At 38.9% G+C, this 10,787-nt stretch overlaps 1 protein-coding gene across 1 annotated transcript in view; it reads left to right on the forward strand.

Moving 5' to 3' along the window:
- URI1 (URI1, prefoldin like chaperone) overlaps positions 1-9,570 on the forward strand; it is an 85,287-nt gene extending 75,717 nt beyond the window's left edge. Inside the window, exons 7-11 of the mRNA XM_019472527.1 lie at positions 2,771-2,951; positions 3,534-3,801; positions 4,380-4,522; positions 6,183-6,441; positions 8,753-9,570. Coding sequence (XP_019328072.1) covers positions 2,771-2,951; positions 3,534-3,801; positions 4,380-4,522; positions 6,183-6,441; positions 8,753-8,941 — 1,040 coding nt within the window. The 3' untranslated portion in view covers positions 8,942-9,570. The remainder of the gene's footprint in view (positions 1-2,770; positions 2,952-3,533; positions 3,802-4,379; positions 4,523-6,182; positions 6,442-8,752) is intronic.
- Positions 9,571-10,787: the final 1,217 nt, after the last annotated feature.

Raw genomic sequence — 10,787 nt, forward strand, 5'->3', positions numbered from 1 at the left:
TTTTGTAGAAGAAAAGAGGCAGAAAATAAAATAGGCTGGCTCCTGGAGGGAGAACTAGAGAAGAAATTTTTTGCATCAATGTGTGAGTTTTACAACAGAAGAAATACTAGAGAAACTCAGGCTCTGCCTGTTACGGTGGAAGTATGTGAGCAGTGTCAGCAGGGAGGGAAGAAGCACGGACAGGGGATGAGACGTAAACGGACATTGTAAACGTTGTCATCCACTGGGGCGATTCACTACTGTCGGTGAAACAAATGAGAAAACAATTTCAGCGTGCAGGTCTTGCAGATGTACTGAAGCAGATACTTCTGAAGATTTCTGGAGAGCACACTGGGAAACAAAGATAGTTGTGCTAAGGAATTGGATAGTTTCTGTGCTATCTGAGGTGGTGCTTGATAGGTAAGACTCAGGCAAAGTTGAAGGAAGAAGAAATTTTACAGTCTGAAAATAGCATCACTTGGACATTTTAAGAAGGAGTGGTAGTTTGTGATTTGCAGAGGGCTAAGCTGGGCAGTTCACTGTTACATTTTTCTGGAATAAATCACAATATTCTTTATATGCCAAGGCTGACTAAGGGGGTGTCTCTACTATGGGTAGATGTCATTGCAAAATAGGAGCAGTAACATTCTGGGAAGTGCATCCCATTGTAACAGTGTTAATACAGCAGCATGCTGTGGGTGCCAGGTCAACCTTTGTGCAGCTTTTTATTGTATCCTAAACTTTGATCATCATTATTGTCCTCTGAAATCATCTTAATTTTTGCTGAAAATCTGTAAGTGGGAATTACATACGTTTTCTATCAGCACCGATCTGTGCTGAGATTGAGAGAGAAGTAGCTAAAAGAACAACTTGCCGATTATTTTGAGGCAGGCTGGGCTTCATCAGCCTAGGAATTGGTTTTGTTCACATGGAAATGGGCTGTATCTCTGAGGAAGACAAAAACAAGTATCCTGAGCATCTCATTAGTTTATTGCTGACTCTCCATTCTTCTGGATTTTAATATTTCACTTCTTTTGGTTAGTGTATGAAGTTAATGGTGGTGCTTTGTGGTAACAGTGAGTGAGGACAGTGGATATTGGAGCAGCAAGTGGTTATCCCTTGTTGTCTTTGAGATCTGACCTGGTTTCCTAACTGACAGAAGTTTTAGAATTACGAGGGAAAACCGCTGGCATGTTGAAGCGCTGGCAGTCAGGAAGCCATGTGCTTGCCTTGGTAGTCAAGTCAGTGGTTAATACTGAAGGGTAACAGAAAGAAATTGGGAGGGCACAATCTGAAAATCAAATTGAAATAGATTGTTAGCTAATCCTTCCAAATTTTATTTATTAATTTTGTAATTATACCAAATTAAATCCTCACAAGCTACTCTGATTGCTTGGCTTAACTCAATTTATATTCAAATCTCAATAAAATACATTTCAGCCTTTTCTTAATGTGATGATGAAAGATGCTATCCTGTGGAAGAGTAGGGGACGCACATTCCAACATTACTTACAGTCACCTGTTTGCTTTTTAATGTTGCTATTGAATTTGTGTTTAACTCGGGATTAAAGTATAAGCTGACATATTTGAATAAGGATATCTTTAAGCCATGAGTTCTTAAAATTTAAAAAAAGTGGCCACACAATGGGTTAATAGAAAGAGATTTTAAAACTTGAAGGATGCTGCATAACGAAGACATTGTATTACTGCTGATTAGATGCACAAAGCAGAGTTTCGTGAAGACCTGTAGAGATACTGGAGTCCCACTGTACAGACAATATGTTGGGTGTATTTGTGGCAGTGATGGAAGGGGAAGGGTCCTCACTCCAGTAAAGAGGTGCAGGTGCTGCGTGGGGGGTGCTGATGGGCAGAGAGTGGGGAACTTCCTTTGGGAACCTGCCTTGGGCAGGTGCTGCCGGTCTCAGGGAGAAGGGGATTAAAGCAGCAGTCCTGCCCTTCACACAGACAGGGCTAAAGCATTAGTATTGTTGGCGGGCGGTTTGTTCCCTATGTGCTAGACAGCACTCAAACAGTAAAAAGTATTCCCCATCCTCAATGGATGCACCATTTTACTAGGTAGCAAAGCTTTTAAATGCCAGCAAGAACTTGTCGGTGACCGTTTACTCACAAGTGTATATCTCAGGTCACCTCTGAAGCTTTAAAGGGGTTTATATTTATTTTTGAAAGGCAGGTTTTTGTATGCTTTTCAGAGTGGGTCTTTTTCACCAAAATAAGTGATTCATAATGACTGGATTTTGATCAGATTTTCCAGATGACTCTGGAGATCATTTTTAATTATCTTCATTGTAAATTTAAAAAAATACAGCCCAAAACAAAAAGACTCTGCTCTTTAAATATAGGTGACTTTGTCCAAAATGAGCTAAAGTACAAACTAGGTTTGCTTTCCCAATTAATAAAATGTGCTATTAATGGGACAGTGAGCAAATGTCACATTCACATGTTGGTATCTATCAGAGCAAATCAAAGTCTACTGTTTGGCACAAGAGGTAAAAAACCCCACATTGTAATAAAACTGTCATGGGATCAGTGTCTCCTGCTTTGTAAATAAACATCTCTGCTTTGCCTCGGTATTTCTGTAACATCCGGAGACTATTATCCTGTGCTGGTGCTCTGGTTCATTGACAGTTTCACTTAAACAGTTAAATAATTTGAAATGGAAAATGTTCTGCCCATACTCCTTAATTCCTTTGTGGTTTTTTTGCCTTGAATGTTTTTTGTTGCTTTTTTTGTCAATTGCTTTAGTAATTGCATCTTATTTTTTGTTACACAGGAAAATACCGAACTGCTCACAAACCTCATTCAAAGCCAAAAGTATCAAACGTTTTTGAGGTAGATTTTCCAGCAAATGGAAGTGATACAAAGTCAATGGGCCGTTTTCAGTCAGAGGAGGAACTGTGGGCCCGCTTAGAAGAGCTCGAGAGACAAGAAGAGATACTTGGTGAACTTGACAGGTAATAGTACTGCTGTAGCACAGTCAGGTTTGGAATTCAGAAAAACATAGGTGTGTGATTCTGTTTGTACGCAAAGGATCTCACCGTAAGTGCAAATAGCTGACTAGACTGATGCAGTTAAAATTATAATAGGTGGAAGAAGGGTGGAACATGAACAAAGCGCGCACTGCAAGGCCAAAGGTGGTAAAACCTGCCTCTGTGCAACCACGGCAGTCCAGCATTACAGTATTTTTTCTTTAAGATGATAGAAAAGGGGGAAATAAAATCCATTTCCCACAGGCTAGGAAAATCCATCATTTACAATGTAGGAGTTACACATTTAGCATTTAATGACATCCTTAGATCTATTCTGATTCTAAAGCAATACGTATGTTAGCCATAATGTCACAGTTTTGGTATTTCCAGTTGACATGGAAAGGACATAGTCGTTCTTACAGAGTATAAACAAGGTTCTGCAATCTGGCTAAAAAAATAGTACCTGGGTAAAGAAAATTATGTACAGGCTTGTTCATTATTTTGTATGCCTGTGTCTCTCAAGAGTATGAATTGCCTCAGTTCACTTAGGTATTTTTCATTTCATAGGATGACTGATACAGTTGAGACAAATGGAGAAGATACAACCTCCTCTGAAGAGGAGAAAGAAGATAAGAGGACAGATTTGAACGGGACGTATAGAGCAGAAGACTGTATTACTCAGGGCAACTTCCATGAAGAAGTAACAAATTCAGACTTGTTTGGTGGCCAAGTTAATGGCTCTACTTATTATCACAGTGATGATGAAGATGACATAGATGTTGGAGATAACTCTGTTCCAACTATTTTTTTCTCTCACACTGTTGAACCTAAAAGGGTTTGTACTTTATTATTTTTATCTTTCTTTCAAGAGATTGCATAAAACATATATACCATATCTAAAATAGGAAATTTTAGGTAATGTAGATAATGTAGAATGCTAACTGTAGGTGACATTTATTTGGATTTTTTTTGAATGCTTGAAACCCACTGTTTAAATCCTGCAGTTTCAAATATGGTATTAAAAAAATGATCTTCAAATGTATACCTTGCTGTTCTGGCTTCCAGCTGTTGTAAAAGGTCGTATCCTGTCTAGGAGTTTTTAAAACGACTTTTTACTTGACTTGAAATTGACTGTTGAAGAGCTCAGCTGTTGAGCAGAGTTTGAATAAGCAGATTGTCATATATTATATGCAAAATCTATGCACATTAGTGCAAAGAAATGCCCCAGCCTAGTGCAAGTGGTAAAGAATAAACAGTTCACACTATGAATGTTACCATTCATACATTTGTTTAACTTATCTATGCTTCGTAGTCCTCAACTGCTTGGATAGGAGAATGTCGGAAGTCAGTTGATCTGCATCCTGGTGATTGTTGATTTTATGGTCTAGACCATCATTTGTGTTCAATTTTCAGGTAAGAATAAACACAGGAAAAAATACTACTTTGAAATTCAGTGAAAAGAAAGAAGAGGCCAAGCGTAAAAGGAAGAACAGCAATGGCAATGGCCATGCAACTCCAGAACTGCCTAACATCAAAACCCCAGCAGACATTTACCGGTGTGTAATTTATAGCATTGGCGTGTGAGCTTTCCCCTTAGCAGACCTTCTCTTTTCATTTCTGTTCACCTGTAGTATGAAACCGAGCCTGCTATTTCCTGAAAGAAACAGCTGGAACTGAATTTACTACTTAAAAATGAAAGTTTGTGGCTTCTGCATGGTTGCCGTGCTTTCATATCCATAAAACATTCCTGAGCTTAAAATTTCCTTTTCCAACTAGCAATTCATCATTTATCTACTTTTTCAGAGCTTCTGAAATTGAGGTAAATTTGCCAGTACATACCATCCGCATAAAGGAAGACAGCAATTTGTTATGTATGCTGGTTAATTCCATGTCATTTGCTTCTGTGTTTGTTTTCAAACATAACTGACCAAATCTGTCACTTGTAATACTCCTCCTTTCCCAGTTACTAATTGCTGGTTTTTGTCTCTTCCTTGCAGTATCTTCAGAATACACTCAGGTCTTTGTTTGCATAGTTTCTCTTGCATTCTCTCTCCCTGACTTTAGTCCATCACTGTCTCTATTCTCTGTAAAAAGAAGTGGTCACCTGTAGAATACCCACACTCGGAGAGCTTGAAAAACAGTGTTGGGCTTAGAGGACTGTATAAAATACTAAACTAAGGAGCTGGGAGAGTTAAAACGAGTATTTAGGTTTGTAAAGATGAACACAGACACCTATTAGATTGGTTAAGTGCTTGTGAAAATCACGCTGCATTTGTATGTCGGTGTATTCAGGCACCTAATATCTTAAAAAATGTGTCACAAAGCGTGAAAAGTTAAAACCCATCCTGTAATTACAGTTGCTGGGGCTGAAGGTGAGGTAAAGGATTCTTTCATGGTGTTCTCCCTGAGTTCTGCAAAGGAACTCCATCTTCTGTAGAGATACGCAAGTGTTCCCCTGAGTGCCTGATGAATAAAGCTGTTAAGAAACAAGTAACACCCTGAAAACTCATCCAGTCATTGGGCTCCTCCTTTATGAGTTTGGTAAAATTGGCGCTGTCTTCTAATGCCACTCTCTCTACTCCACCCACCCTTGACTTCTTTAAGTCATGGAGATGGAGTGCAAACTGTAGGAAGAGGCCTCTTTATCAGTTTACAGTCTGTTAATACTTGAAAAGTGTCTTCGTGTTGATCTGATCTCAAAAGCTGATTTTTTTATTTTATTTTTTTTTTAACTGAAAGCAGAAGATTATGGCACTTGTCAGGAAAAAGCTTTATCCTTTCCATGTGCAATGAATGGTTCAAGTATTTGTTTTTATATTCTACATTTGACAAGGACTTCATTGTAGAAAACCTTCCGTCGTGGTGATCTTGTTTCTCTTTACAGAAACAACCCTGGCAATCGTTTAATTTACCTTTTTTCTAACTTTTTGTAACTCACACTATTCTGTTTTCTAATGCTTTTCAAAGAGCTATACATTTTCTGCTGAAAGAGTGTACCAACTTGATGCTTAAAGGGCAAAACAGTATTTGCTCTGCAGAATTGATTCTTGTACGTTGGTAAATAAAATGCCTCTAAAGGTACAGTATTGTAATTCTGCAGCCAAAAAGTTGGAAAAGCACATCATAATTAATTTGTACAAAAGACAAAGCAAGATCACTGTAAATTTGTCATCTGATCCTGAAATGGTTTATTAAAGCTAACATTTTCCTTTATAGAGTCTTTGTTGATGTTGTGAATGGAGAATATGTCCCTCGTAAATCAATTTTGAAGTCTCGAAGCAGAGAGAACAGTGTTTGTAGCGATACCAGTGAGAACAGTGCTGCTGAGTTTGATGACAGACGAGGAGTTCAGAGGAGTATTAGCTGTGATGAAGCTACTCAGAGTGACAACAGCGAAGGCATACTGGAGGAAGAGGAGGAGGAGGGGCAGCAGCAGCTACCGAAAAAGCTTCCTCCCTCTTCAGGGACAACCGAGGTACAGTTTTTAATTAATTATTGATTGTTGGCAGGGATAAAAACGAGAAATCTAATGACTGTACTTGCCTATACCATCAGTTTGATTTCTTTAAAATAATTTTTTAACTCCTACCTAGTTTGCTTCAGAAGGACTTTATCAGGTGACAAGCTTCTGTCATACGCATCCTAGGGGCAGAGGGGAGGAGACGAGTCAGGTGGCTTCCCCGAGACCTGAAGCTCTTCTGTAAAGATCTGACAAAGTAGTCACTTGCCGGTGTTACTGAAACCAGTGTCACATCTGCTGGGTCATCCTGAAAATTTCACTGCAGGATGTACAACAGGATTAAAAAAAAAAAGAGAACAATCTGTGCTTCTTAGTTGTTGAGAGGGAAGAGTTGATTCTGTGTAACCTGTGTTGCACAGCTACTAGACAGCTGGTTTCCAGGTGGTGGTTTTAAGTTTTAAAACACACAAATATCAGCTGAGTTATTATTTGGACTTGCCAAAGGCAGAGGAATTGCCCTGTGGAAGAAAGCATTACACCTCTACTCATCTTATTCCAGACTAGGGCCATTAGTGATCCCAAACAAATCTGTTTTCACACGTTTGGAAAGTTCAGGGCTTCATCATAAAGGAAAGAGACTGTACGACGTAAGGGAAAATGTACAGTTGCTCAGTGACTGGATGAGTACAAGAATAAAATGTAGCCGCTGCTCTGAAATTCATGGCATAGATTCTTTTTTTTTTTTGTAAGAACTTACACTGATTTTTTCAAACTAGATGAAATGGACTTTTCAGTAGTTCCCAGTGCAATGGGCAAGTTCAATGAAAACACTATTTTTAGAAAAATTATTTTTGACAAGAAATGAATTCCTCATAAAAGCTATTGTTTATCATCATTTTTCATACAAACAGCTACAGACGAATCCAGGCAGGATGTGAAGATTCATGGTGGAAGATCCATCTGTAGAGTTAACACTTCACGTTGCATACTTTCTGCAATATATTTGCTATATTTTTATAAAACATCTAAGTACACTTTAGATGTTACCCATTAGTCCATTTTCTGAATATGGCACGATTATTCTCTACAATATAATGTATTTTCTAAGTAACTGAAGGAGAGTGAGCAAAACACTTTAGTTAGACATGCCTTCTTAAATGCTGCTGTTTTGCTTTTGGTTGTTTTTGTGGGTGTTCGAAATACATTACTTTTCCATTACTATTTGCAACACGCTAACTTTTTTTCTTTCTAATTTCACCACGATCATCTTAGGTTGTATTTTGCTCACCTGTTTTTGAAAATGAGCGTGTTGTTAGAACAAATGCAGTTGTGTACAGGCACGGCTTTAGGCATACTGTGGCTGTTGGAGCAGAAAACAAAACCCACTGCTTTTTTGCAGGTCCTGCAAGAAAAGAATGGCTGGTTTGTTTTGTTTTGTTTTTCTTGGTAACTGAGTTACGAAAAAGCAGAACTAAGCATAGTTAATAAATCTGGTGTGCATTCCTTTGTGCCCAGTATGAGCATCAAACCTTGGATGTAAACTGCTTCCCCTTGTCCTCAGGCATTCTGAATTTTCTGTTTTCAATACATAGTAGGGTGATTTGTTCTTAAATATGTTTATGACAAGTAATTCTGAGTTGCCTTTTTTCCAATGTTTTCCAAGAATCACGGTCATTTCTTAGCTAAGTTAAAAAGGATTAAGTCATACAATCAGCTGCATATAAATTACAATTTTTAAACATTAAATGTTTTTATTAGACCTTTTATAGAGAAAAATAGTTGGAAGCGAGTTTGCCGTTTTCTTAAGTATAAATTGCTTTCACCATTTTTTGATCATATTTGGTAAGGAGAAAAGAACAAACAATATGTGCTTGCCAATTTGTATGCAGTGTGTCAGCTTGATGCAATTAGAAGATATTAAGTCATAAAATATGACGTATGATGGAAATGCTGACATACTCCTACTTTGCAAAATCTCTCCATTTCTTATCCAAAATGAAACTATATATTACATCAGCTGTGTTATTTCTTGAGCACGTGTCAGCGAGGAAGCAAATTTTTAGATCATTTATGCAGTAGGAATGAGATTAAGTAGTACTTTTAAGACACTGTCTTTCATTCAGTCATCTTTGAACGAGCTATATTTTGAGGTTAATTACAATTTGGTTACTTATGCAAGGAACAATCATCGATTTAAAGATATTTCTTTACTTCTGATTAAAAGAAATAACAATCCTAATCAGGCTAATATAGGGTAATGACCTTATGGGCATAGCTTCACATTTGCATTTTATTAGCTCATTTTGAGTATTCTCTTCTGTTGTAGGCATTTTCCGGAACTGTTATAGAAAAGGAGCCTTTGTCTCCCTCCTTAATACCTCACCCAGTCATTGCTCACCCGGTCCTGCCTACCATTCTGGAGCGAAAATCGGAGGAAGTTTTGTCCGAAGCATCAGAAGAAACTGCGAAGAGGATTTCAAAATTCAAAGCTGCCAGGATGCAGCAGACTAACTAGGCCCTGCCTAGCCAGCCGAAGTTGGAGTACTCATGCCTAGTTTCACGTTTGTTGAGATTATGTAAAACTATATGCGTTACACCTAGCTAGTTAAAAGGGTGTCCTATGTTAATTTGGCATTGGTTATCTTTTACACGTTTATTGGCAACATTAAAAGAAAAAGTTCCGTGTTTGAACACTTGAGTAGTCATCCTATTTTGTCGATTTCCCTGTGTGCTGTCAGCACCTTTGTATATGTTTGCCTTATGATAGCAGCACTTGGGTTCTTTTTCAAAAACTGCTCCTTACATACTTTGTTTTTGTGTTTAAACCTAAATACAGGCAGTTTTGTGCCAGCTGTGATGTTCTACGTACCATATGGACCATTTTAAGGAAACTTTTCACATTTCAAATAGATTCACCAATTATATTGCATTACTTGCTTTAGCATTTTAAGACACACTTGTATTCACATTGCTGTAGGTTTTGCAACTAGGTGTCTGCTAAAAGTTTTTTTCCTTCTTTCAAACCTCTCTGATGTCTCACTGTACAGATCTATAAAACGCTGGGTTCATGTACATTGCAGGCAAGTTTCTTTGATGGAAAAGGGTATTTTGTAAAATTAAATTTTCAGTAAAAAAGCTGTGAAAGTTGTGTGTTTTTTGTTGCTTTGCTACTAATTTGGAAACAACACGGAGAGGTTTTTATTTTGAACTTGCATTTCTAGCTTGAAGTGTTTACTACCACATGGTCATAAAAGCAGTCCATTCTCTTCTGCCATTGTGTTTTAACCTCCTGCTAATGAATGTCCATGGAAATTGAATGCTCTTAAGGAGAGAAGCGTAAACTCAGACTCTGATTACAAAATCTCCTAGTTCTTTTGTATACTCAGAAAACATTGTAATTGTCTTGGGAATGCCCAGAGGGAGTCAGCACTAAGGAAAAATGTCTTAATGCTTCAACTTTATTTCAAAATGCAACAGCACTGCGGCACTCGGGGTACAGTTTTGTGTATCCTTCTCTTGACTGAGAGCAATCCTGGCTTCAGGAGTCCCTGCCCAGCAGCTCCCTCCTGTCTTCTTGCCATCCCCTCCCTTGTGCTGACACAGCTTTTGCTGGGGCCACCCCTTGAGTGATAATAGGCGATGGAGCTGGGTTTAAAAAACAAACTACTGGGTTTGGGATTTTTTTTTTTCAATAGTTGTGCATGTTTTTTTGAAGCTAGCGAGTTTCCTAATCTTTCTCAGCATGTCTGTATCAGCACAGTTAGAGGGGTAATGTGTTGAGCAAGGACAAGGGAAAACGTTGGCAGAGGGCACGGGGAGCTGAAGTACCTTAAACTGGTGTTACTCTCCAGCTGACATCATCAAACCACAGCCTAAAAAGTGAGGCAAAAAGACTTGGGAGGTGTAAGGAAGGATTTGCTTTTGGCCGCAGTAAACACGCAGCCTGAGAGCCACCAGCATCTGGTTTTCCAAATCTTGGCCATCCATGGACAGGGTGTCGGCTAATGCCGTTTCCTCACCTTCCCCTAAAATAACCGTGCCTTGCGCTCCTAGCCTTTGCTCTCGGATCGCAGCAGGTTAGCTCACAGTGCAGCTTCATGCATTAAAACAGAATCACCAACTCCCCCTTTTTCAACACTTTTTTCTCTCTGTGCTTAAAAGGGAGGTGAAGGCGTTGGAACTTCTTTTTCTAAGGCGACTTTTAAAAAAAGGCAGCACTCCATCTAACTCCGGTGTTCTCTGCTATGCGTTTGGGAAGGTGATGTAGTTTCATGGGCAGAAAATGCTGGCCAAGTTGTGTGGCAGCAGGAGGGCAAGAAGGGGCCCATAGCCGGGGACCCTGCCTGGGGGAGCAGCCCATC

The sequence above is a fragment of the Aptenodytes forsteri genome, unplaced genomic scaffold, assembly GCF_000699145.1.
Source record: "Aptenodytes forsteri isolate BGI_AS27 unplaced genomic scaffold, ASM69914v1 Scaffold356, whole genome shotgun sequence".
Taxonomy (NCBI): Eukaryota; Metazoa; Chordata; class Aves; order Sphenisciformes; family Spheniscidae; genus Aptenodytes; species Aptenodytes forsteri.